The sequence below is a fragment of the Rosa rugosa genome, chromosome 1 (assembly GCF_958449725.1).
Source record: "Rosa rugosa chromosome 1, drRosRugo1.1, whole genome shotgun sequence".
NCBI classification, from domain to species: domain Eukaryota; kingdom Viridiplantae; phylum Streptophyta; class Magnoliopsida; order Rosales; family Rosaceae; genus Rosa; species Rosa rugosa.
The window spans coordinates 2,973,486-3,001,458 of NC_084820.1; the positions used below are offsets into that span (position 1 = coordinate 2,973,486).

General features: G+C 38.3%; 3 protein-coding genes, 1 long non-coding RNA gene and 1 pseudogene across 8 annotated transcripts; 3 read left to right on the top strand and 2 right to left on the bottom strand.

Annotated features, from left to right (window-relative positions):
- Nucleotides 1-5,360: 5,360 nt before the first annotated feature.
- LOC133735180 (uncharacterized) lies at nucleotides 5,361-7,972 on the top strand. Of its 5 annotated transcripts, XR_009858832.1 has the most exons (9): nucleotides 5,362-5,793; nucleotides 5,882-5,978; nucleotides 6,058-6,078; nucleotides 6,166-6,357; nucleotides 6,443-6,484; nucleotides 7,266-7,321; nucleotides 7,399-7,509; nucleotides 7,653-7,755; nucleotides 7,839-7,972. It is a non-coding gene; the product is annotated as an uncharacterized LOC133735180 (long non-coding RNA). The 5 variants fall into 5 exon arrangements; XR_009858831.1 differs by having other exon boundaries at nucleotides 5,361-5,793; nucleotides 5,882-6,078; XR_009858830.1 differs by having other exon boundaries at nucleotides 5,361-5,793; nucleotides 6,058-6,357.
- Nucleotides 7,973-8,277: 305 nt separating this feature from the next.
- On the bottom strand, nucleotides 8,278-11,843 carry LOC133726971 (uncharacterized). The gene is made up of 8 exons (XM_062154602.1): nucleotides 11,544-11,843; nucleotides 11,326-11,454; nucleotides 10,516-10,631; nucleotides 10,263-10,344; nucleotides 9,972-10,031; nucleotides 9,782-9,889; nucleotides 9,159-9,204; nucleotides 8,278-8,944 (listed from the first exon to the last, which is right to left on the bottom strand). Exons 1-8 carry the CDS (start codon nucleotides 11,610-11,612, stop codon nucleotides 8,715-8,717), a joined length of 840 nt encoding a protein of 279 aa, XP_062010586.1. The 5' UTR covers nucleotides 11,613-11,843; the 3' UTR covers nucleotides 8,278-8,714.
- A 3,246-nt stretch (nucleotides 11,844-15,089) lies between these two features.
- On the top strand, nucleotides 15,090-18,388 carry LOC133710479 (probable ethanolamine kinase). Its single transcript, XM_062136554.1, has 11 exons — nucleotides 15,090-15,331; nucleotides 15,531-15,622; nucleotides 15,761-15,867; nucleotides 16,121-16,226; nucleotides 16,573-16,695; nucleotides 16,864-16,955; nucleotides 17,064-17,148; nucleotides 17,431-17,536; nucleotides 17,618-17,684; nucleotides 17,855-17,947; nucleotides 18,036-18,388. The coding sequence occupies exons 1-11, from the start codon at nucleotides 15,198-15,200 to the stop codon at nucleotides 18,162-18,164; spliced, it is 1,134 nt and encodes a 377-aa protein (XP_061992538.1). The 5' UTR covers nucleotides 15,090-15,197; the 3' UTR covers nucleotides 18,165-18,388.
- Nucleotides 18,389-18,475: 87 nt separating this feature from the next.
- Nucleotides 18,476-22,055, bottom strand: LOC133710474 (F-box/kelch-repeat protein At1g55270-like). The gene is made up of 3 exons (XM_062136544.1): nucleotides 21,736-22,055; nucleotides 21,081-21,131; nucleotides 18,476-19,952 (listed from the first exon to the last, which is right to left on the bottom strand). The coding sequence occupies exons 1-3, from the start codon at nucleotides 21,736-21,738 to the stop codon at nucleotides 18,693-18,695; spliced, it is 1,314 nt and encodes a 437-aa protein (XP_061992528.1). The 5' UTR covers nucleotides 21,739-22,055; the 3' UTR covers nucleotides 18,476-18,692.
- Nucleotides 22,056-24,012: 1,957 nt separating this feature from the next.
- Nucleotides 24,013-26,561, top strand: LOC133726972 (mediator of RNA polymerase II transcription subunit 17-like; annotated as a pseudogene).
- Nucleotides 26,562-27,973: the final 1,412 nt, after the last annotated feature.

Here is a 27,973-nt window from a genome sequence, read left to right on the forward strand (position 1 = left end):
TCCTTAAAGACATTAGAGGACGCTTTTCTAGTGTCCTTAAAAACATTAGATGACGTTTTTTTTAGATTAGAGGACGTTTTTCTAGCGTCCTTATAGATATTAGAGGACGTTTTTCGAACGTTCTCTTAAGTGACTTACAATGACTCCTTGATAGATGACGTTTTTTTTGCGTGTCATATAAAGTTTTTGAAGACGTTTTTCGAACGTCATTAAATGCTTTTTTTTGTAGTAGTGGTATATGTCATGAAGTCCTCAACTACCACCACCCAAGCAGAAGCCACAATTGATACCCTAGAGAAATCAAATTTTCTAAAACTACTATCTCTTCTTCCTTTACGGACTGAGCCCCTGCCCTGTTTACATAATCTGCAGTTGCATTTTCTATTTAGATCTTCATCTGCAAAACTAATGTTCGTGCAGCATGCTTTAGAATACCTCGAAGACAACGAGGAGGATGTTGACAACCGATGTTCGTGCAAGACATTAGAGGACGCTTTTCTAGTGTCCTTAAAAACATTAGATGACGTTTTTTTTTAGATTAGAGGACGTTTTTCTAGCGTCCTTATAGATATTAGAGGACGTTTTTAGAACGTTCTCTTAAGTGACTTACAATGACTCCTTGATAGATGACGTTTTTTTTGCGTGTCATCTAAAGTTTTTGAAGACGTTTTTCGAACGTCATTAAATGCTTTTTTTGTAGTAGTGGTATATGTCATGAAGTCCTCAACTACCACCACCCAAGCAGAAGCCACAGTTGATACCCTAGAGAAATCAAATTTTCTAAAACTACTATCTCTTCTTCCTTTACGGACTGAGCCCCTGCCCTGTTTACATAATCTGCGGTTGCATTTTCTATTTAGATCTTCATCTGCAAAACTAATGTTCGTGCAGCATGCTTTAGAATACCTCGAAGACAACGAGGAGGATGTTGACAACCGATGTTCGTGCAAGACATTAGAGGACGCTTTTCTAGTGTCCTTAAAAACATTAGATGACGTTTTTTTTAGATTAGAGGACGTTTTTCTAGCGTCCTTATAGATATTAGAGAACGTTTTTAGAACGTTCTCTTAAGTGACTTACAATGACTCCTTGATAGATGACGTTTTTTTTGCGTGTCATCTAAAGTTTTTGAAGACGTTTTTCGAACGTCATTAAATGCTTTTTTTGTAGTAGTGGTATATGTCATGAAGTCCTCAACTACCACCACCCAAGCAGAAGCCACAGTTGATACCCTAGAGAAATCAAATTTTCTAAAACTACTATCTCTTCTTCCTTTACGGATTGAGCCCCTGCCCTGTTTACATAATCTGCGGTTGCATTTTCTATTTAGATCTTCATCTGCAAAACTAATGTTCGTGCAGCATGCTTTAGAATACCTCGAAGACAACGAGGAGGATGTTGACAACCGACTGCACGAATCATGGAGGACGTCCTACTCTGACTTTTGCCAAGCAAGTACCTATGATATAATCAGGTCGGTTAGAGGAAACTTATCGAACTAATATTTACTATGATTTTGATACATTTTTCTCTACATTTTACTTAGGGTTATTATCACAAATGGTACCTGAACTTATCTTCTATTTTATCGATGGTACCTGAACTTCAATTTTGATCACAACCAGTACCCGCACTTTTCGATTTCATTTTAAATGGTACCTAAGGCCACCTTCGGTCACTATTCCGGCCAAAAAAGCCAAATCTAAAAAAAAATAAAAAAATAAAAAAAGTTTAAGGCAAGTCTATTACCAAAAAATCATCACTATATATGATTGCAACCCTTGAAATCATCAAAAATCATCACTATGATTGCCTCCCATGCCGTTTTTAGTCGGAATAGTGACCGGAGGTGGCTCTAGGTACCATTTAAAATGAAATTGAAAAGTTCGGGTACTGGTTGTGATCAAAATTGAAGTTCAGGTACCATCGATAAGATTGAGGTATAGTTCAGGTACAATTTGTGATAATAACCCTTTTACTTAGTTATTCTTTTAACATTATCATTTCTAACTTAGTTTTGTGTTTTTAGGTAGTCTTGAGTCTAGAAATGAAGGCAAGGAGGAAATGAGGCGCAGAAATGATCAGAAATGAAGAAATGAAGCAATCCCAGTCCTACTAGGAGAAGGAATCTCAGTTGAAGTAGGAATCCTGAGTTAACTAGGAGTCAAGCTCGTGAAAATGATGAGAAATGGTGAAAATGCAGAATCCCAGTTGGACTAGGAAACCTGTTGGCATAAGGAGTCTTGATGATACTAGGATACCTGAGTGGACTAGGAGAGCCCAAGATCATTCATGAAGCTTCTAGATGATGTCATGGACGACATGTGCAAGGCATGTAGCGGCAAAGAAATCAAGATTAGACAAGGAATCCTAATTGGACACAAGATACAACGCATCAAAGTCAAATTCGTTTCAAATTAGGAATATGTCTGTGCAGATCAGTCAACTTCGACAAAGTCCTGAGAGCAGCTCAGAATGAATCAGATAAGTATGTTGGAAAGATACGAATGTCTAGTTTCCAGAACTTTTTACAGTTCGTTAATATCAATAATATCAATTTTCTAGAAGAAGTTATGGCCAATTTAGTACAGGAAGGTCAAGCTGCGCGTGAATTAGACTTTTGACGGGAATTTCGGTTTTGAGGACCAAATCACATCGGGAAGCCCATGGCCGAATTTATGCTTCATATTTAAGATAATATTGCATGTGGGACGTCCTAGAGGCTTCCAGAAGGGTTTGGCATCACCCTTGGAGAGTTTTAAGGGATTACAACATGCAGAAAGGATGGAAACAAGTCTAGATACGTTGTTTGTTGCTCACACCCCTATTTGGCCAAATTTAAGGAGTTTAAATCAGAAAAAAAATGTTTATAAATTCAGCAATATTATCTTCCTTAAAGACTCATGGTACAAATCTACTTAATTTTGGAGTCTTCTCATTGTTTGGACGACGCAGAAAAGCTGACATGGATTTATTTGATTGGTTGGAGCTGTGTGGACCAATAAGATAATTCCTAAAAATTAAAAGAATGATCTAGAAGGCTTGGAGACTAAGTTTTCCGTCCCCTATATATAGATGCATCCTTGGGACGTTTTAATCATCATCAAACCCATAATCAAAACAAAAATCTTCTCCCTTTACTCTCTAAATTTCGGATCCTCTCCATTGGTCAAGCATTGAAGCCATGAAGCATCTCCATCTCCTTGCCGTAGTCATCATCAACGTCCTCCATCCTTTTGAAGATCATCTTGCATCCTTGAAGTTCTTCAAAAGTGTAACCATGTCCTTCTATCTTTTGTTTTTGGTTTCTTATGCTTGTAACGTTAAAAACAATTATACTAGCGTTCTAGGTTTTTGTTTTAAATGGATGTTTTGACAATTTGTGAGAATATATAAAGTTTATGTATTGATGTTTAGTTTCCAATAATCATGAAGCATGAGAACGTTTTAGGTTTCTAGAATTCATAAATTGCGATTTTAATATGTGATGATATAAGTTCATTGATTTTGTGCTTCAATCCCATCTTTTATGTGTTTTGTGTTCTTTGGTTGGAAACTTAAAATATTGAGCATGTAATTGAATCCAAATTAAGATTGCTAGCGTTCTAGGTCTTAATTGCTAAGTGAAAAATCTATAATTTTTTAGGTAAATCAATGAAGAGTCTTGCATGCTTGTATGGCGTTCCAACTTGTGTTCTTGGCTTAAATCGATCAAACTTTCTAAGTGTTTAATGCGTTAAATATGTTTTGTTAGTAAGTAGCGTTCTATGACTAGCATTGCATGTTTAATAGGGTTAACTATGGTGTGTTCATCTAGTTAATTTAATTAAGGGAAGTAATAAGAACTTTGTATGTGTTAATGATTGTTAACTTCATCCCTACATCTTATCCGTCCATCTTTTCCTTGATTCATGGTTGATTGATCATATGTATTATATAATTAGATTAGAATATAAACACTTTCGAAATCCCCCTATCTTGTAATTTTGTAAATATATTTTGTTTTATTTTTGTTTTATACTTTGTGAATAATACTAATTTGTTTAACGTTTTTGACAGGAAGTATACCCCAATCCCCGGCTTAGAACGATACCCTACTTATTCTATACTACTATCTGATGCAGGGTTTAAATTGACACTCACTTTGAGCGTATCAGAAACAAGACTTTGGAAGCAGTGTATAACTACAATGTTGATCAAAATGAGTCCGTGCAGTTTACTACTCGTAATCGAGGCAGCGAAAGCCATATCCGGATACTTGCCTTGGTGTCCTGCATTTTATAGTAAATGTTATTAAACATGCTAATAACCAGCGGAGAAGACTCGGAAAGACTTCATGGAAGGCAAACGAGAAAGTACTCGTTATTGATGGCTGTTTTCTAGGAGAAATGATGCGAGTATATGAGTTTTTTTGGATAAAAAACTTGAGCATGGATTGGGCAGACTCTTCAAGAAAAATTATTTCTCTATCCTCTGATCGGTAGTCTTTCAACACCTATTTTTTACCTAGTTGCATCATGAACTCCTTGTTGCAATTGCATTAACCCCTCGTTGCAATACATAGTTTAAACATCTCTTAAAAAAGAAGAAGGTGTCTTTCAACACCTATTTTTTTACCTAGTTGCATCATGAACCCCTCGTTACAATTGCACTAACCACTCGTTGTAATACATAGTTTAAACATCTCCTAAAAAAAAAAATAGGTGTCTTTCAACACCTATTTTTTACCTAGTTGCATCATGAACCCCTCGTTGCAATACATAGTTTAAACATCTTCTCAAAAAAAAAAAGTGTCTTTCAACACCTATTTTTTACCTAGTTGCATCATGAACCCCTCGTTGCAATACATAGTTTAAACATCTCCTAAAAAAAAAAAGGTGTCTTTCAACACCTATTTTTTACCTAGTTGCATCATGAACCCCTCGTTGCAATACATAGTTTAAACATCTTAATCTTAATAGTTTTGTCTTCCTGAATCTCCTGTGAGGGTTTGGGGAACTCATCAATCAACCCTTCATTTTGCAGGGCACCGTGGGTCCTTTGGATCCTATTGTTTCCATTTGGATACTCTCTCTTCTCCAATTGTGTTTTCATTTGCGTGTAATATAATCATTGGCTTGTGTTAATGTCTCTCTAATGAAATTGATTATTTTTCCTCATGCAGCGCTTACCAGTGCTTGTAACAATTGTTGTTTTGGTTGTTTTTCTATGGTGGGCAGAATAGGATATGGTTCAACACAGTGTAAGACTAATTCAGTTTTGTTTTCTTTTTTCTTTCCCTCACTTTTTAAAGCTCGTTATAGCTTCTGCGGTTAAGATACAGTATCAGTTCTTGTTTTGATGACTACATCTAAAGGCTTTGTTTTAGTTTTTTGTCCACTTCAGTTTCCAAATATTGTCTTCGTCTTGTGTGGTTTACTAAGAAACTTAGAAGTCAAGTCATCATATGATTTATGCATTCAGAATCGCCAAGGCTTCTCGCGTTTCATCAGAACATGAGATAAGTACTTCCACTGTTTCAAATTCCATGCTCTGGCATGGTTTCTAAAGTGGTTGCCATGTGTTTTACTCAAATGGCGGCCTGTTCTGTAACATGTCTGTAGAACTGAAGCAATGTGTTTTGAATTTGTTTCTAGGGCTTAGCTTATGTTCTAGCAATGTGTTCTACTCAAATGGTGGCCTGTCCTTGACATGTATGTAGAACTTAGCTTATGTTCTCGCAAAGAATGGTTCATCTCTGCTTCTCTTGATAGATCTGTTCTGCTTTGGGATCAGCTGGGTAAGAAGTGCCAGGTATACACGCTAACCTATGAGTATTGGGTACTGTTTTTTATGTTATCCTGCATTTTTAAATAATTTCGAATTTTCATCCGTATGCTAGCGTCTTTGCATGTATGTACAAGGACGGCTTGCTAGAGCTAATAAAGGTCATGAATACATGTGGATTTAAAAGGTTGGGAGCTTTATTGTTGCATCTGGTATGACACAGTTAGCATGGCTGATATTGTTATATAAATATTGTTTTCGGGTCCTAATATCTGTTGTGCGTATTTTTAGTGTGAAGAGAATCTATGCACGGTAAGGAAATGGAAGCCATCTAGGTTGTCTATGCTGTGCTTCGTTGTGCCTATTTGACGTTACTGACACATTGTCATGATTCATCAGGTTTAGGGGGAGAGGCTGATGCTAGAATGGGAGCATGTTCTTAAATACACAAACAATATATACAAGGTGCATTCTACTTACCTCTAATTATTTCAATTACAAGTGAGCTAAGAGAAACTGAAGGCATGAGCCTGCCTGCATCTCCTCATCATTGTGTCCATTGGTTCATTCAAGCTGGTCTATTTATAAAATGTACAGCTTACTGTTGTTATTTTCTGTGTTTGTTTCACTTGTCCAACTAATTCACTGAAAGGATGCTCTGTATTTCCATTTTCAGGAAGCACTGAGGAATATGCTTTTAGCGCGTGGCCTCACTTAGGTCAGTTTCACATTTAACATATTGGCCTTTATTCTCATATGGCATTTGCTATGCTACATTATGGATTTTTTAGTTGGTTGAAATTTCTTGTGAAGTTACACCGTGGTCTGTTCTTGGTCCACCTTAGATTGACCGGTATATTGGTAGAGAAATTCTCCTGTTGTCATTCTAGTAAGGAGACCAAAAATTCACTTTTTCCTTACGCACGGCTCCCTGCTGTCTTTATATATTTATTGACTATATGTGCATTGCCTCATGTGCACGAGAATGGATACTGTTTGAAGTGCATGCTTCAAGCAATTGGCAGGAACTGTACTTCTAGGCTGGTTTTCATTTCTCAAATATTTTTTCTTTGTACCCGTATTGCAGTAGGTTTTACCGAGTTATTTAAACTGGCTTAGACTGGATCTTAAGGACCCAATATCTGATGAGTAAGCCCATGCAGAATCTTGTTGTTAAGATTCTAGCTGGCACTGATAGCATGTTAATTTTTTGGCACATATCCACACACATGCATGATGCATCTCCGGTCCTTAAATACCAATGCTCCTCAAGTACTCCTAAACAGTACTGCGAGGATTAGGTTGAAGCATAATCAAGTTGTACTAATGTAGTGTAGTATGTTCCCTTGTATGTTCGAGTTCTTTATGCACTATAGCATAAGATATGTTTGAGTGCTGCTCGGCACCCCATAGGATATTGAACTTTTTGTTTGTTTCGTTTATATGGTAACATCTGCGGCTATCAGTTTGTTATTTGAAATTTACTTTTTCATATGCAGCTTCATATCAGAGTTCTCCAGGTGCAAAGAATAAGACCGATTCCAATAACACAACTGTGGGTACTTCATTTGCTTTTTTTCGGAAACTTCTCTTTCAGCAACATTTTGTGACTTCAATAATTTTTTGCTGCAGATATTTGTTGGAAATCTGGATGCTAACATTACTGATGATCCAGTATGGTGAGCTAGTACATGTTAAGACACCAGCAGGCAAGTGATGTGGGTTTGTTCAGTTCACAGACAGGTAGGCTGATTGGCTTGTCAACTCTTTTTTTTTTTGTCTCATGATCTTGCCACACTGATTTGACTCTTTCATATGTTTTGGGTTTGAATATCAGACAGATTGACTATTCTCTTGTTTTTTCTTTTTTCTCTTTGATACATTAGGAGCCCTGCTGCAGAGGCTTTGCAAGGATTAAACAATTCTCAGCTTGGGGAACAAAATATCCAACTTTCTTGGGGTTGCAGTCCTTCAAACAAGCAGCAGCAGGTGGTTTGCTTTAACATAAGAACTTGATGGAATTTGCAGACAACACTGACCCCAACTGATATGTATCTGATTGTATTTTCCAGGCTCAGGCAGATCCAAACCAATGGAATGCTGGCTATTATGGATACTAGCTCCGACTCAGCTTCCTATTTTTTTCTCTGTCCCTGTAAATAAATCTTTACCTGCACATGTATTGAACTCTGTGAGGTTGTATGTGATATGCAGTATAGCTAATGCAATTTCTAAGTGAAAGTTTTGCTTTGATCTGAGTTGCCCAGTAATTTCTTAAAAGTTTGGCCATTAAGGTGGTCTGTTAATCAAAATAATTGCCAATTGGATTTCAATTTTATTTATTTATTTACTTATTTCGGTTGCTAGCCAATTATAGGGGATAAATTTTAGCACTCTGACTCATCATTTGGAGTGCAACATTGACAATCTCACATTGACTCCTAGATTCCTAGTCCGTAACTAACCAAGAAAACCATGGTCAGGCACAAATTAGATTCGATGCAAGGAGAGGAAAGATCAACTCAGACTTGAAAGTATTGGTTCTCACAATTCAATCAGATACAAGGGTCACTGAAAAATACTGCTAACAAGTTATAATCGGAACTTCGTTTACAGTTCAGAAAAAACCATTGCATTTGAAATCAAACAAAAAGAAAAGTACTCGCATTGCTGCCTAAAATAACACTAGTACTTGTGCTAGCATTTGGCTATTCCACAGTGTACAACATGCCGGTATATATACAAAATTCACTATAACGATTATATTCATGACAACAACTATCCAACAATTGAGGACATTCAAGCTTCATTCTCAGTAGAGCAGGAGTGGAATTCTCTTGTTGGATTGTACCACGTATACATGGACCCTAATCAGCTAGGCACGCAAGGATAACTCCACAACTTTATCTGGTTGGTATATTGAACGATTAACACACCTTCTTTCCTCCTCAGGCATTTTCTACCATTTCATTTTCGGTCAATAGATGCTTCTCTTCCTCGTCAAGTCTTTCCAACCATTTCAGTCCAAGATCACATCCAGCTTTTGCAGCGATCTGAAACCGCTCTCTTGCCATTCCTGCCTGGTCTCTTACAAGGCTTTCTGCATTTTTTCTTGCCTTTCTGGCTGAAGTACCCCTTTTTGAAGTCAAGTTCATCACAGATTCTGGGACTTCAACACCTAAGACATGCAAATATCTTATTAAGACTGAAAGTTCATGACATGGGAATGGAAATATAAGTTCTGGCTGCAACAGACCATTATTTTTATTTAAAGAATCACCCTACATAGAAATGGATCTATGGCAAGAACTTAACATATTGCAGTTATTCGTTGGGAATCTTGACGATTATTCTGCAATAACATAAAAGAAGCATGGTGGGGAGAAACAGACCTTGAAGAAGAAGAGACCCATATGCTATAGCTGCACCAGCATGTCCCTGCATATATTAAATTAAAAGAACAGTTCAAAACAGAGCACTAGTTGAAGAAACAATGATATTCTCAGTACAGAGTCTGAGCGGAATCAAACGTAACAAACTTCTAAATATTTACTTTGTAAATAATAACTCTGTCAGACTAATTTTAACGGTGTGCAAACAGTATCTCCCCCAATTTTTGTTTCTTCCCACATTGGGATAGCATCCAATTCCATTTCTACATAAAGTAGAACTCAGGCATGCCATTATTGCTAACAGTATAAAATATAAAATGCCACTTCCTTGATTAGAGGAAGTGAGAGAGTCAGACCAACTTAGCACTCATTTGTAAATACAAGACAGTGCTGCTCAAGCCAAAAATGTAAACTTTTTAAGTTGCTCACATATTCAAATGACAAAATAATCTATCAAGTAACCTAGGCCCATTCAGAGATCACTGGTTTTGCCCAACAAAATTCTATACCTACTAGAAAAGATCAAATTTAATGAAAATCTATAACCACTACAACAGTTCAAATGTAATCAATCTCAACGACAACATGGTCCAAAACTGGGTATGCAACAGGAGCTTTATTACCTTCTCTGATGCCCTATGGAAACACCATAAGGCGGAGGCAACATCTTTCTTGACACAGTCTCCGGTCAGATACACAACACCCAGAAGGTAAAGAGCACCAGGATGCAACTATAAAAATACCAAGCTCTAGTTAGACCTTGAAATAGATAGTGGAAGCACTATTATTTGCATCAACGTTGTAAAAACCTACCTGGTCAACTGCCTTCTCCAGATAATGGAAAGCTTGTTGATCCGATTGGACATATTCATTCTAAAAAGCACCCAAGCGCAAACGTCATAAAGTAATAGTAAAGAGAAAAGTAAAAGCAGAGGCAAAAAAATACAACAAAACAATGGGAAAAACCCAACTGAAAGGGTAAACTTTATCACATGAGTCATCAGAATTCACACATCGGGAACAAAACCCATAAAAACTAAATATACTGCACAAACAAATTGCTTGATAAGAGCAGCAATGATACAATTTTCTTAGAGTTTATACCTCAACTCTAAGACGACAAGCAAGTTCATATTGTGCATCTGCATCACCCATATTTGCCGCTTCAACTAACAAAGCAGCTCCTCTGTTATGAAGAAAACAGCAAAACTATCAATCACATGACATCTTTTTATTTGATTATATGCCCCATGATACATCACACAGTAGTAATGTTGGGAATGCAGACCACCATGAGTGAAGTGACACAAAATAATGAAGAAAAGAGTCGATAAATCTTTTTAGGAAGTACACTCACATAGCTTTGCATGCCCCTGGGACATGGTATTTCAAATGCAATCTGGACAACCAATACCTGGCATGGGTATTTGAGTTGTCAGTCTCTAGAGCCAACTCAAAATTATCTTTTGCTGCCTGATGTGATCAAAGCAATCGTGTCAGAACAGAGACTTTTTCTTTCTATTAACAAAACCCTATAGTATGAGCAGAAGGAAGGAGGGGGGTAATGCTCCAGCCTTCCCTATTTGCTTTGAATGATATCCATATCTTGCCTCAAATTTGGAAGCCTAAATCATCAAATTAACTAATGAGGGCAATTGAAAGCAAATCACTGATTTTATGCCAGTAGCCTTTTATTATAAATATTACTCCTTTCCTGTCCTCCAAAACCAAATGCCAAAACCATCGGAAAGACAGAAACCCAAATGATCAATTTCCACATTTTCTCATAAACAAAAGCATATCTTCAATTCAATAACCCCTTCTCTGGCTCCTTTCATCTTCAACCTTATCAAACCTACACTATCTTCTGGTCCAAGGCTTCGATTTCAACCAAGCTTTAACTTGCAGGTCAGTTCACAATCTACATCTTCATATCGCTAATCAAGACACCAACTTTCTATCCCTTTTTCTGGGTTCCCACTAGTTTTCCAATTCTAACTTCATCTCCGGCATTGACAGCAATGTTGAAAAAGTAAAAAACAAAAAAACCCATCACCACATTACCCTCCAAACTCCTTAAGACTCCTGGTTTTCACCACCAAAACTCAACCCCACCCAGAAAAATACACACCAAAATGTAATATGAATCCAAAAATTGGGTCTTTACCCTTAATAAAGGAATGAGGCGGCGATCATTGAGCTCGCAGTAATCAATGACTCTATCAACTTCCTTCAGAGCGCTCCACCCTTTGGCTATTAACTCCATCGCCTTCTTGTTCCTATCGTGCATCGCTCTCTGCAAAACCAATCAAACCCAAAATATACGTAAAGAAATGGAGAGCAAGTTTCAGGCAATGTAAGAACAAAAGGCAGTGAAATACTGACCCTTTGAGTGAACTGAGCAAATCCATTGATGGCTCTCCAGCTGAGCTTGTTCAAGAGCTGCCGCTGCATCGTCGTCGTCGTCGTCTGATTTGCTTCTCGACCCGAACCCGAATCCTAAACGGAGCGGGTTAACCCGTTTAACACAGAATTGGTACGCTGCTCCGTCGCTAAGTTTAAACGTACGTAGCTCTCCGTCGCCGGTGATATCACTCTGGGTTTTTGGTAAACACGAGAAGAGGAGAGCGGGTTTGGTAAAAGAAGCGGGTAGGAAATGAATAAAGGGTTTGGCCCTAGCTATACATTTTTTTTGGGTAAAATGCTCATTTACCCAATTTTAGCTTAAAATGTGCCCACTTGCCCGACTAAGAGTTTTTAAACCCCATTTACCCAAAACACTCTAAGGGATTATTTCCCCTTTACCCAATTAATTCTTTTTATTAATTTTTGGGACTTTTTTGCCCTCTCCTTCAATCTCTCTACTCTCAGTTTCTCTCTCTCTCTCTCTCACCCCCTCACCGATTTCTCTCTCCTCCCCCCTCACCGCTCTCTCTCTCTCTCTCTCTCTCTCTCTCTCTCTCTCTCTCTCTCTCTCTCTCTCTCTCTCTCTCTCTCTCTCTCTCTCTCTCTCTCTCTCTCTCTCTCTCTCTCTCTCTCCAGAAGACGTCGGATCTCTCTCTCCCTCCCTCCATCGCTCCGGCAGGTCGCCCACGACGCCTGCTCTAGCCATCGCCGCGCCGAAACTCGTCGTCGTGCTCTCCGCTGCCAGGCTCGACGCCAAGCCGACGGTCCTCGTCGCTGAGAAGCTCGGCGAGGCCGGGGTTGACATTCTGAAGGAATCGACGACAGACTGAAAATGGCTATCTGCTATTGTGCAGTCATAACCATAAAAGTTGTAACATTAGTGCCCCCCAGTAGACTTTGTATTGGGGGCCAATGATGACTGCTTTATTTATTGACGGACTGAAAACTGCTATTCCAAAGTAAATGTAGTGTTAAATTGCAGTAGTTGATAAATGAAAAAAATTGTGTTGTTTGTGTCAGTCTAGTGGGGGGCAGTAGACAAAATATTGACCCTCATAATGTGGGTTTTTAGACATTATCTGTTGTTTTGAGTGTGAATAACTTGTATAATCTGCGAAACATAGGAAGCGGTGTAATGTTTGATGGTCTATTGGGGAGCAGTAGACACATTAGTGCCACCCAATAATGTCTTTCTTAGGAGACAGTAATCATCTCTTGTTGATTTGTTTGTGATAAAGTGCAATACACTGTGAATCCTTGAAACTGGTGCAAGTTTTAATGGTTTAGTGGGGGGCAGTAGACACATTACTGCCCCCAAATAATGTCTTCATACGAAGTCAGAACCCTTCACTTAACTGGTGCAAGTTTTAATGGTTTAGTGGGGGGCAGTAGACACATTACTGCCCCCAAATAATGTCTTCATACGAAGTCAGAACCCTTCACAAAAATGGGGCAAGTTTTAATGGTTTAGTGGGGGGCAGTAATAATGGTTTAGTGGGGGGCAGTAGACACATTACTGCCCCCAAATAATGTCTTCGTGTTAAGTTTAGGGTTTAGGGGCAGCGTTAGGGGCAGTAGACACATTGCCGATGAACTGCGACGAGGACGTTGGAGTGGCTGGATCGCCGATCAATCGAACGGCGACGAGAACGTTGGATCGCCGACTGGAGCTTCATCGTCGTGTTCAGATTTGGACTGCATCTCCGGCGCGGCGATCAGAGAGAGAGAGAGAGACCGGAGGTGGAGATCATGGGGAGGAGAGAGAGAGAGAGAGAGAGAGAGTGGAGGTGGAGATCGGGGGGAGAGAGAGAGAGTTTGGGAAGGAGAGAGAGACTGATAAGAGATGGATGAGTTTTAATTTAATTAACAGGGGCTAAAATGTCAATAGATGTAAGATTGGGTAAATGGGGTTAAAAAACTCTTGGTGGAGTAAGTGGGCATTTTTTGGGCTAAAAATGGGTAACTGGTCACAGCCCCTTTTTTTTTTTCTTGTTTGTGGATTCTCGAAAAAAGATTTTCGACAATTAATATCTTCGACGTGTCTTAAATAATTTTCAAGAAAGTCATTATGGCACGAAAGTTGAAAGAGAACGAACCTTCAAGGTTTACAATTTGTGTTAAGAGGTTATGATAATTTCTGCGCCGGCATACAATTAGGTATAAAGATGCATTTGTTTATGGTATTAACTCCATAACTGTTCACGAGTTTGTGTATATGATATGAAGAGGTCCAAAAAAAGAGTAGTGTTTACAAGGATATGTGTTCACGAGTTTGCGTTATGGACCACTGTATTGTTTTGACTTGATTTCTCTTTAATCTCGAAAGTGATTTTTTCCTTAAACCTTTAAGGCGTGACTGTATACGTTAAATTAATAATTTCATTCAAATTTAAGATCTGAGATATTATTTATGCCTTTGTGGATTTGATATGATATGCTCCAAAAACACATTAGAGTGAATTCACCGCGTTCATACTTTATACAATGTTTAATTAATCCAAGTAGGATCTTGAATGAATCTCTCGATTGATCATTGTGAAAGTGAATGGCAAATCAAGTTCTTTTCATTTTTGTTTTTGTTTTTTTTTTTAAATAGAGCTCCTTTTTAAAAGGGCACAATTCAACACCTGGCTCATTCTCATCACCCTTCGACATTGACAATGCAAAAAGGGCACTTGTTGGTAATCTTATATAGAGAAAGTCTTGCGTACGGCAGACGTAAAGTACACGTGGTACGGGCTGACCAATCAGACCCTTAGTATGGAGGTATTTTGGGTATTTCACCTTTAAAAATCAAGGACATTTTCGGAATGAAATAAAAAATTTGTGGGTTATGATTGGGCAGCCGCACGGCCACGTGGTGCGGCTGCCATACGCAAGAATTTTTCTCTTATATAATAACAAATCCAAGTAACAAGAAAGTTTTGTAGCCTCTTGACTAAGGGCCAAGAGCCTCATATAAAGTCAAAGATTGCATTGATGAATTCCAAGTACTTAAAATAGTGACAGTAACCCAAATGATATATAAATTAAACTAGAAAAATTCCAATTCTATAATCAAAAAGTAAACGCTTCCAACAATTATCATCAGCATTTCGGTCTATACACGTTATCTTAATTTAAAAAATATGTTAGCAGTATATTAATATACAAAATGCATAAAATAATATTATACAACAATTTCATTTCAATTATGTGCACGCATAATACATTTTACATATTATTTATACACTGAAAACTCAGACTACAACAAGCTAGAAAAACAATATCGACGACTTCAATGACATTCATTCCTTCTAGTGCAAGTAAGGGTTTCCAATTTATACAAGTCAAAAATTCAGAAAATAAACAAGTCAAAACCAAAAATAAAATGAAATTGGAAGAAAAAAAGAAAAGAAAGAAAGAAGGTCGGCCATATGCCAAGAAAAGCTGGCCAAGAAAAGTGATGGCACATCCGTCATTTCACCAACGCCCGCCCAATCGGAAAAGCTGGCGCTGGCGCTTCTATATAAACCTGGAGAAATGCTCCCTAAAAACGTTGCGCTTGAAAATCAAAGCAAAAAAAAAAGAAAAAAAAATTTTAAAAAAAAAAAAAATCGAAAACGAGAAGAAGAAAAATCGTTGAAGGTGAAAATGGGAGCGGTGAAGAACATCTGGAACGGGAGGGAAGTAGCTGAAGCTCCAGATTGCTCTCAGATCCAAATCCCCACTTCTTCTCTCTCCGTCGACCCTTCCCTCCCTCTCCCCCAAATCACGCCGCTCATAACGTCCGTCTCTCTCTCTCTCTACATTTTCCGGTGCTTCATTTTCATATTCTATTTCCGGTTTCTGTTATCGGAAAAAAAAAATAATAATAATTAGACGGCGTGATTCGGATTTGTTAAGTTTTGATTTGATTGTCATGTATTGGAATGAGCTTGGATATGTGTGTGAATTCATATGTTGTTGTGGAATTTTGATTTGCAGAGAGTTGTGCAAGGATCTTTTTGAGAAATGGTCAAATTTGGACGATTCTCGCTTCTCGGTCGAGACGGTTTCCGGCGGCATCACGAATCTGTGTGAGTGTTTTTTTTTTTTTTTGCGTGTTTGATTATCGGAATTGGTTTGTATAAGCTAATAAGAGGAATCATGGCTTATCTATGTGAAATTGTGATTCGGTTTAGTTTTGATGAGTTTGTGTTCATCAATACATGCAGTACTGAAGGCTACCGTGAAGGAGGAAGATGGAAATGACGTGTCTGTAACAGTCAGATTGTATGGCCCTAACACCGATTACGTTATCAATCGCGAAAGAGAATTGCAGGTAATTTTTGTGAACATCTGTAGCTGTTGGAAAGGATTTTTGTTGTTAGGATTTTCTGGAAGATGTGAAAGAATGGAATTCGGTATCGGTAATGTTGCTAAGATTAGTTGTATCTGCTGAAGGGTCTTGATATATGACTTGTAACTGTCTGCTGTAGTCCGGTTGCTAAATTAATTTTTCCTTCGTCATTTACATTGTTGATGATATTTTACGTGTGCTTCGCTTTGTAATTGCTCGCGGCATATCTGTTCAGGCGATCAAGTACCTCTCGGCTGCAGGGTTTGGTGCAAATTTGCTTGCAGTTTTTGGAAATGGAATGGTGCAGTCGTTTATAAATGCACGTACACTTGTCTCATTAGGTAGGTAATATATTTTTCTTTGATAACTAACATATATTTAATGAAAGAAGTTCCAATGGGAAGCAAACATGTAAAAAGAGCAGTATGACATAAATAAGAAAAATCTACTCTTCAAAAGCTCTTCTTGTCAGGTTGTTTTTTTAGTTAATTTCTTGATGTCAACTACATATTTGTAAAAGCTTTATTTTCACAAATGTTTTTGGAGGCATTCGCTTCAATACAAAACTGGTATACAAACTTCAAGACAGAAGATCATTTTCATTGAAATAAATCATATGCATTTTCAGGGTTCTTGGTGAACTGAATCAGTCTATTGACATGATTTAAATTCTTCCCATCTCGGCAGACATGAGAAATCCAAAGCTGGCCGCCGAAATTGCCAGGGAACTACGCAGATTCCATCAGGTGGAAATTCCAGGTTCTAAGGAACCTCAGCTGTGGATTGACATGTTCAAGTTCTACGAGAAAGGTATCTTTTGTTTGATGATCAGTTACCATACTCTGTGTTCCGCGCCTCCATCTAGCTAAGTTGAAGTTTGACAATTAGAAGTGGTCTGTTTTGTAGAGTATCCTTATTAACTTTAAATTCAGTTCATATGTGTAATTTTCTCATTGTTGAGTTGGCTCCTTGTTGCAGCCTCTTCTCTTGAATTTGATGACAGCGAGAAGCAGAAAATCTACAAAACTATTTCATTTAGTGAAGTTTACAATGAAATCGTTGAGCTCAAGGTATCCTTCACTATTATTGTTTACCTGGTTGTTCTTGTTACTGATTTTATCAGTATATTGTGTTCTAGTGAAGTTTAATCCTAGATACCTCTGCTGATAATGGAACAGGAATTGACTAGCCATTTTAATGCTCCAGTGGTTTTTTCTCACAATGACTTGCTTTCTGGAAATATAATGGTTAATGACGAAGAAGGTATTCTACTATGTGCTCTTCTTTTTAGCCTTCCTTATTGCTGACTCCTGCAAATTACATTACCTTCTATTGTTTGTAAGAGTTGTTTCTGGCCTTGTTGCTTTAAATTATGAGCTTCTTATGCATTTTGAATGAACAAAAGTTCGATAGGGGCCAAATAGATTCAATGTTTGTTAGCTTATTTGGCTCAAGAATAATTTCCCTAACTTATAAAATGTACTAATATTTATTGTTTTCTGCTTTTTAGCTCTTACTTACATTTCTTGTCCGATGATTATCCAGAGAAACTCTACTTCATTGATTTCGAGTATGGATCATACAATTACAGAGGCTTTGACATTGGGAATCACTTTAATGAATATGCAGGCTATGAATGTGACTACAGCTTGTATGTTTCTCTCTCTCTCTCATTTATTTATACTCTGTTGTCAGCCACATAAGATTACCTTTGAACGTGGTTTACATGCAGATACCCAACCAAGGATGAACAATACCATTTCTTCAGGCATTATTTGGGAACTGACAAACCACAGGAGGTACATCACATATAGATATTGAGCCTGGTTATTTGTGAAAATTAACAAATGGGTGGGAGTTGTCTGTCATTATATTTTTTTTCTCAGATCCACTGTGCCATTTGTTATAGAAGTTTCAGCATATTCAAGTTGGTAAAACTCTGTTGATTCCATTGTTTTAATATCAACAGGTATCAGACAAAGATCTGGAAGCTCTCTATGTTGAGGCAAATACATATATGTTAGCTTCGCACTTGTACTGGGCTTTATGGGGAATAGTCCAGGTAATATCTCTGTTTCTCTAGTTATGCTCCTCCACAGGAACCATCAATCAAATTCATCTTTATTTATATTCTGGTCAATCCTGTGCAGGCGAAGTTTTCTCCAATTAAGTTTGATTATCTCGGTTACTTCTTCCTGCGATACAACGAATACAAAAAGCAGAAGGAAAAGTGCTTATCGTTGGCAAGATCATTCCTGTCACGATCTGAGGCAGGGTAAACACGCATCCGCATAAGCACCTGCCTGTATGTTATGAATCTGTAGGGAGTGCTATTCTTTTTACTCTGTTGTTATCATTAGGTCTGTTGTAAACTATTCTTTTGTAGCGATGAAAATGAGAAAAGACATGAGCAAATAACTTGCATTAGGGGCTGACCGAATCATAATGCAAAGAACCTGTGTATTTGATCTATGTAATATTTCTGTGCTCTCATTCATGTCAACAGTTTTGAGAATCTTCTTGATTAAATTTGTCGAATACATAGCAATGAGACCATCGTCATAAATCACTTGCAGCAATACAACAAACAGGATGGAAATTTAGTAACCTGTGTTTCATATAGAAGTTTGTAACAAAGGACAAAAATAAACATCTTTGACCACCCAGCAAGGATCGCCATGTTATATGGGTATACCATATAATAAGGCGATCCTTCGGCTTTTTCTACATATAACATTTATGGTCCATTAATCCAAAAACATATAAACTAAAGAAAGCACCTTTGATTTTCGATACAATTTACAGTTCTAAGCTTGAAGAACCTGGCAGTGAACTATGTGACTTTTGAGGCGGTTTCTGCCGGCAAGGCTTGACCACAGATTTGTGACCATTGTCCTGAACTGCCCTTTGCCTGCTAGAGTTTCCCATAGATGTTCAGCACTTGCTCCACCAGCATCATTTGATTTCGAAACATCAACAAGCGAAATACTCATATTATTTCGGATGATGCAAAGTTTACCGTTAAGGGGAACCAGGGAAGCTGCCTCCAAGGCCCTAGAGTTACCCAAATGTATCTTACTGTCGATATGCTTGCTCCAAGAATCAGTTGCTTCATCGTAAACTCTGAGTTTGCAGCCATCCTTGCACTCCAAAGCATAGAGATGCCCATTTAAAGAAGCACTGGGGTTCCTCCAGCCTGCAACCATTCCATCATACACAGAGTACCAGCTGTCATTTTCTGGTTGATAGACCTCACTCAGGACTTGTCGATGAGACCCAAGCCCCTTCAAGAACCATTTGCCTTCGTAGACAACCCCGATGAAAGGCACCATTGCAGTGCTCATATCTGAAATGAAGGACCATCTATTCTTGTTGGGATCATAGACTTCTGCTGATCTCAAGGACCTATGCACCCCCTCATTCTCTCCACCAGCAACATAGAGGCAGTTATTTATAACACACGAGCCAAAAAAATGTCGTCTGCGAAGCATATCTGGGGCACGATGCCATTTATTGGTCCTGGCACTGTAAAAAATGACTCGTCTCATTGATCCCTTTAGAGGGTCCTTTCCTCCAAACAGATAGAGGTGACAGCCACCGAGTACAGCACAACCAAATCCAAGAGCTTCAGAATATTCCTTAGGAACAGGAGGAAGGGACTGCCATAGCTGATATACAGGGTCAAAGGCATGCCAAGATATTTTCCCATCTCGATCTCTTTTAATCAAGTATATCCATTCTTCAGCAATGCCAATGCTCTTACGGAGGGAGTAAAAGAAGTTGCCAGCCAGAAGACGGTACCATCTTTTGCAAACTAGGCGGAGCTTGCGATGCTCCACTCTTGGGACCCGAATTAGGCAAGCAATAGCAAGATCATCGGGGAGTCCAGGAAGAAGAGGGGATTGATTGCGGCTACTCTCACCACGTGCAGGCTTACTTCTAGTTGGATGAATGGATGCTTTAATGTCTGGTTGCAGACAAAGCTTTGCCCCAGGGACATACTTTTTTGCTCCAGCAACAGTTTTAAGACCAGCATCAACTCTGCATAAACATGCTGTGCTATCCACCTGGAAAGGTACATGTGTAATAATTAATTACTTGTGAATAATTTCTATCATTGTTTCTAATTTGAAAGACAAATTGTTGCGGAGATTAACACTTCAGATTGTGAGTCTATCATGACAGAAGGAAAACTAGAGCTCCTTTCAAATACTTGTGCAAATTGTTACTCTAATATTATGAATGGGGTTTGCAGCCAATTTCCAAGGCATATGAAAGCCATAGCAGTTACCAAACAGAATTCCATGACAGCTCAGAAAACGAAGCCTCAAACTGAGACAAGCATATTTGTACCAATCCATCTGTTTGACTCCCATATGTTTAAACAGTAAAACATTAATCTCACACTTAAAACCAACTGTCAACAGTTCATACAAACCTGGAAACCAACAAGAGACGAAATAATAAAATGTAAAGTTTCAATCTAGCAAGAAGCCAAAATTTACATCCACTTGTACCAACAAATAGAAGATTGTCTGTTGTGATCTTGATGTCCAACTACTCTTCCTTTATCATTTTTAATACCTCTCATGGACTAGGCAAACCATGCAGATAATTGCATGACTAAAGAAAATTCAGATTGTAGTTGGAAATTGGAACCAATCCAGCATACCTCCCCCCCCCCCCCCTCAAAGACTCCATTGACCTCACATGGCAATACAGCACTTAAGAATGATTGTGCCAATAAATTTTCATCACCATTTGACAAGGCAGGCAAGAGTCTCCCTGGATTGAAGGAGAGCAGATGACCTTAATGGATCTATTGACTTCTTAAAGAAAACTTAGTCATAGATGCTTGAACAGGAGATATTTTCAAGCTAAGGTTGATATAATAACTAATTGTATTCAGGAAGAGAGGCAAATTCTAAATCTTTGAACTAAAAGTAAACTATGGAGGGCGGTAGAGTAGCTCTCATGAGTCTTTCCTCGTCTAGACAAAATTTGTAGAAATGACTGGAAGCAATTATAACATACACACTCATGAGACATGAAAATCAATCAATTTGAAAATGTAAGCTTGAAAAAGAAATCAAAGCCCAGTATGTATCCATATTTCCCTTTCATGAAAAAGATTATGCTATGATTCTAGGAAGCAAAACATTCCAATAGCAGAAAAATTTGACAAAAAAGTTTACCAATGGAGGCTGTATCATTCTTCTTCTGTCCATCTTTTCTTCCTTCAACACCTGCAAGACCCGATTTACCACAAAAACTCCACTTCAGAAGTCTAATACCTATCTCTTTCAATCATAATGACCTACAACTCTATTCATCATAAGCTCAGACTGGTTTATTCAGCATAAGCCAACAATTGTCATCAATACCACCAAAGTTCAACTTCAAATATGACCTCAAATCTCGAAATTCTCCACAAGCTACAAAGAATTATTGATTAATCCTCCAAGTAAGTAACCTAAAGATGTCCCAAATTCACCTCCAGTAGTCAAGAAGCCCTCTGAAAATAGCTCATAGTTGACCTAAAACCAGCTTCAGAATCGCAAGCTCAAACCATTACAGGCACAGAGCCAGTGAACCAGAGTCAACCCCCAGTTGGAAACAAGCCACACCCAACATTGTTCAATTCATTACCTCAAAAACCCACATTGAAAAGCCTTAAAAATCACAAGCCAAGGCATCCAAAGGGAATAATCAGAAACCCAAAGATCTTATCTTTACAATAAAAAGATGAAAAGAAAGAAAACCCAAAAGGGCCAAAACCATGAAATGCTAGACAGCACAAAATTAGGGGGCAAAGAGAGCACTCAAGCAAGAGATGGAGATCCCTCTCACCATTAAATCTTCAGTGGAGTTTAGGGCCCATTTCTCACCTCATTGGCACAACCTACCAAGCACAAGACCGTGTTCAAGAAACAAGAGATGGGGAAAAGAAAAGCAAAGCAAACCTAAACCATTAAAGAATCAATGAAAGAGAGAGGCTTTGAATGAATGAATGAATGACTTGTTTCCTGAAAGAAATTGAAGAAAACAGTTCACAACCAAAGAGTTGGAAGATAGCTGTTGTTTGAGTCTGAGGAAAGAGAGAGTGGGAAATGTGACAGAGAGAGAGGGTTGAAAGCTCATGTTGAAGGTTTAGTCTGGTTGCACTAAAAGAGAAGAATATGGACAAATATTCAAAATAAAAATTTGTGGTGCCCCATTGGTCCCACAGCTTCACAAATCACAACACAACCCCATCAAGTGCCAAATGCCATTAATATACAAGATTTCCCAGTATTGTGTTGTGTTTGACCCACTGCACATCATTTGATCATTTGCCTCCCCACTCCGCAAAGGGTAACTTGGTCACTATAATTCATGATACATATTTAGTCATCGACTTGTTGATGGGTGATGATCGCGTCCATGGATACGATAGATCTTCTTCCTGTGATTGGATTATGATAACCAGCTTATTCAAATCGTTTTATGTTAATAAACCAAATGGTTTTCAAATTATCGAGTTATGTTAATAAACAAATATATATTAATAAAAATCTGTCAAAAAATAAAAATGTTTATAAAAACAAGGAGCAAAATAAATGTAGTGTTGCATAAGAGGGCACGCAAAATAGTTGTTAAAATTTCGAATTCACACATGCATTCTTTCAAGTTTCAACCATTTCTAGAAGGGATGTGCACCTAAGTCATGTGCTGAACTCCTAACCATCTGTCTAACCTTTTTGGCTAGTTGCTTTAACTTGTTATTAAACTAACAAAACAAGACCATTAGCTCACACTTATTTATCGTTTTGTTCTTTTTTCTAGTCCCATGATTGGATTACTCCTAATCTAAATCTCCCAAAGCAAGAGATCAAATTTAATAAAGTTCCACTAACCAATCTTTGAAGACGTATTAGGGAGATAGCTACGTATATGATTGAATTAACTAATCCTCTTCTATTGTTAGTCCCTAGCTCACAATCTTGTGATGGGGAATAATTAGACTTTTCAATAGTTTTTGTGCATAAAAATCTTGCATGTGAATTGATAGATGTTTGGCATTGTGACCAAATTTTCTATCTTTTCATGTTTAACTTATTCTTGGAATTAAAATCAAACAAAAACTGGACTCCTGTGTATGAGCTGCCTAATTCAACCTTATCGTTCTCAGAAAAGTCATCCATCTTTTGCCCTCACTCAGTCTCCATCATAGAGAAAAAAAACAAGTCCACGATAAACAAGTCCATTCACCTTAGCAACTTCATTATTTTCCACAGTAGGGGTTTTATTATCTTGGACTACTCTTGCAGAGTAGGAGCTCTGGTTTGGAATTTTCAGTGTGTTATATATGTGATGCATGAACTGAAACCAATTATTCTGAGCACTAAGTTGAGAATGATGAGACTACTTTTCCTTTTTGAGGAGGAATGAATGGGATGGATGTTGAAAGAAGTTTTTTCCCAACTTGGGGGACAAGGCATGGCTGAGTCCTTTTGTGGGGTTTCAAAAGCAAGTCATGGCTGTGAGCTTCACATGATTTTACTTTCTTTCATTCCATTGGTATTTTCCACACAATAAAGCTCTAATTCATAGTAGTTAAGCTTTCCCTTGGGAAAAATCAGGTCCCACATCAATGTCCAAAAGAAGACCAATTAAGAATTAACCACACCTACATTCATCCTTAAATCAACACTAATAAAAAGGAGCACACAGAAGATGAAGATGAACATAAAATGTACCAACACATGCAGAAGATTCACATAACTACAATACACAAGTTATTAGAGCAAAAAGCAACCAAGATCGAGGGTCTGGACACAGGAGGGGTTAGTTTGGTATTCGAAGATGCGATATTGCGATCGAAGAGGCATGAATTGAACTTTGAAACAATCTATATATCATGTCCCCCTCGTCCATCTTCGAACTATCAAACTGGCATGGAAAGGTATGTCAACCCCCGCCAAGTTATGAGTGGTCTCTTCTTCCCCCAATAAACTCGAGATGACTATTAAGGGGCAGAACTTGTTACACCCCTCAAAAGAAGAAAGTTACCCATATGTATTAGCAAATGCAAGACAATTCATATATATTAGTACTAGCTACTAATCTCGAAATAGTCTTAAAGTAAAATGTGAAAATTGAAAGATAAAAAGGTAAAACTAATGAGCGCATTTTAGCGCGAAGTCTAGTAGGGACATATATGTCTTTTTGACGAGCCTGAACGTCCCCAACACCAATTTCTAAGCTCACCGGAGGAGACCGAATTATGACCGGAAAACTGGAAGTCTCTCTGGACAAGCTCCCTATCAAGCGCCCAGACCTCATCGAAGAAAACGGCCTCGAACGATTTCCACCGTAACCGTCCTTCCGCCTTCTCACTTTCACTCTTCTTCGTTCTGCTTATTTCCGAAGCAGAAGCTTTGATTTTGGCTTTTTCACACAGCGATGTAGGTTACGAGGAGAAGCGGGAGTCGCTGATACGGAGAATCGACTTCTCCTGGGCGGTGGAGAAGGACGAGGAGAAGAAGAAGAAGAAGAAGAAGCGGTCCAGAGAGAGCTCGGCGGCGCAATGGGAGTTACAGAGCATGGTGGAGAAGCTACAGTTGCCTCATCAAGAGAGCTCTCCGTCATTATCGATCTCATCTACACTGCAAGTCTCTCTTCTCTCAGCTCAGTTATACATCTTTTATTTTTGGGTTCAGTTTAGTAATCATGATCGTGTTATTAATGAATTGATTATGATTGAAAATCAATATACTGCATTTCTGCTTCGGAATGTGAGTTGTTGAATCGGGTTTGAGTTCAGTAATATAGTGTACTCAGACTAGCTTTAGCCATAGGAGATAGGTTTGGAGCTTAGAAGAAGATAAGGATAGCTTTGGTCAAGCAGAATTTTGTTTCGGAATACAAGTTAAGGATTGCTTTGCATGATTTGGATGTTACAAATACGGAATTACGTTGCTGAGAGAATGTAAGATAAGCAGAGAATACAATGGTTGCATGATATACTGTTGTAGAATATAATGGAGATATTTGATGAACAGAAGATTAGAATGGCGTGGCGCAAGGATGAGGCTCATAAACTGAGAAATGTTCCAATTCTTTTGTCCAAATAGGGTTTTCACTGTTTGGATGCAGAAGCTATTACTTGATCATCCTGCACTAAGATACAAACAGGAACCCTTGGGATGCATCACTATAAACTACCTGTGTCCCTGAACTAGAAGGCAACGCTAATATCTGAGCTGACACTAATCAAGCCTTAAGCTTTTCAAAGCTACTCTCGCATTCATCACATTGTGTTTTTGTGCGTGTGTGTTTCTGTTTTCTTTTTTCTTGGAAAAGAAAAGGATTGGAAGCATTTATAAATCAAAGTTTTTTTTTGTTATATATCAGTGCTATCATTTCCATAGTGCAGCTAATTGATGCTTAGGCTCTGATAGTATGCATTACCATTAGTTTTTTGTTTTTGACATGATCGCCTTATGTAAGGGATGTAGCTAGCCCTTTCTGTTTCAACTTTTATTCATCTTTTAAGGGGGATACTCAATTTAAGGAGTCACACTTCTGATGCTAATGAAAGTTGACTGCAGACCCACCTTGTTTTATCTTGTCTATGTATAGGTGGAAGCTAATGATGCAGTTACAGTAGCTAGCATGACCCGGCCGAGGCCATTTCCTAATGAAGCTCTCTCTGATCTTGCTGTGTCTGCCGCCACTAAGCTACAATGCTTCCGGGTACCATCTCTATTCCCCCCCCCCCCCCCCCCCCCCCCTTGTTTTCCTTATCCTTTTGGTCCTAATGTTGTAGCCCTGTTAAAGGGATTCCCAGGAAATCTGTTCAATGAACAGATACGACTGTGACTTGGCAGATCTTCCTGTAATAATCTTGCAACAGGTAATTGTTATATTTCTAAACGTGGTTTCAGTGGTATTAATCAAGCCTATCCGATTATGTGCAACATGAATCAGTTGCATTTGGTAACCTGGATTCTAGTGTAAGTAAAATTGTGGACTTTGGCATCAGGTTGCAAGCCAAGTTATTTGCTGGCTCCGCGAAGAAGCTCGAATGGTTGGAATAAAAGCAGACCGGGACTTCCTATGTTTGTCTTTCGAGCTGGAGCAGGGCGAAACACTGAGCTTGGTGGCACATGTGGATCCAGAAGATAGTGAAGGATGCATCTCGTGGTGGTTGGTCATGGAGGATGGTTTTGTAGAAGAATAAAAACTCAATATAGACATCTCTGAGGGTGCATCCGAGTCTAGGAAGTTCTAGGGCCATCTATCCCTGGAAGTGTTATATTCAACAATGATGGACTTGGTTGGCTTGTGCAATGGAGGCGGTAACTGATGAGCAACCGTTAATTTTCTTTGCACTTTCCAAAGTGAGAGAGCTTCTGACTGATTGCATCTTGGTAGTATTACATGTCAATATAATCAAATACACAGGCTATTAAAAGTGGGTCGTACTGCACAAGGCTTGGGCCGCATGGCTAATTGGTTTTTCTTTGCTTTTTGTCCCATAACTTAGAGAGTTTCTATTAGGATCTTCAAATCTGCTCACTCACTTGACCTTATTCTATTATGAATTATTAAATGACATATATAACCTACTATAAAATGACTATTAAGGACAATAATTATATATAAAAAAATTACATTTATTTTATGTAGACTTTCCAATTCAATAATATTAGATTGTATTCCTTATTATTTTCCTTATCTATTTTCATTTTCCAATTTCACTACATACTCATTAAAGCATATATATCTTATTAAATATAGGGGTCGTGACCACTTACCCAATTTCAGCCTAAAAATTGCCCACTTACTCCACCAATGAGTTTTTAACCCCATTTACCCAATTTAAATGACAATGACAATTTTACCATCATTTTAATTAACAAACTACTCTCCCAACATATTCTCTCTCTCGACTCCTCTCAAACGCTCCCTCTCTCTCTTTCTCTCTCTCCATCTCTCTCTCTCTCACACACACACCTAAAACAATGACAGAGAGCAAGAATCTCCGGCACGGCATCATATTGTTGTGAATTTGGCTCGTTGATATGTCCAAGTTGATTAGGATTATCCTAATGGGTTTTGGAATAGGAACAGTTATTCCTATTGATTTAGACCTGGAAAGTAAGTTCTATTCTAGTTAGGAATAGAAAAGCTAGCTCTCTTTCCTTGTTCTAATAGTTTTAGGAATCCTAATGTGACATGTTTGTAACCAGCACCTATAATCTATAAATAGGGCTGCAGGGAGCTCATATAGTGTGTCCTCAGATCAGAGAAGAGATCAAAGAGAGATCTCAGAGAGTTCTCAGCTACATATAAACACAGGGGCAGGGAGAGCCAAGGGTGATAGAGAGATCTAGCAAAGGGGTTGGGGATTAGCATAGGGATTTCAATAAGTACTTGTAATCAAGTTGTTATTCTCCATAGTGCTAGTGATTCTCAAGAGAGATCACACAGAGGACGTAGGCAAAGTTTTTGTCGAACCTCTATAAAATTCTGTGTTCGTGTGTTGTGGTTTTCTTGCTGTGATATTTTGCATCATCATCCTATTACTGTTTGCAGTCATAAGTCTATAAAGAGAAACAAGGTTCTGGGTAAAAGGTGCATATTTACTACAAAGTGGTATCAGAGCTTAGGCTCAAGGTGTTTCTAAGATGGCAGATGACAAGGCAAACGCAGGCAGCAATGTGATGCCCATTATGTTGAATGGGAAGGATAACTTCACATTATGGCAGAGGAAGATGAAAAGTGTCCTGATTCTACAAGGTCTGTACGAGGCTATTCTTGGGATAGAGAATAAGGCAGCTGATATGGCAGACAAGGTTTGGCAGAAGATGGACAAGAAGGCAAAGAGCTTTATAGAGCTACATCTTGCTGATCATGTATTGGTTCATGTATTGGCTAGTGCCGGTGAGAATATGAACAGCAAAGAGACCTGGGATTATCTCAAGAAGGTTTACGCGGGTAAGGTTCATATTGGTGAGAATATGGACAGCAGTAAGACATTGGACAATGTCAAAGAGGTTGACGCGGATAAATTTTTCTTGAAAGACGAACTCTATAGTCT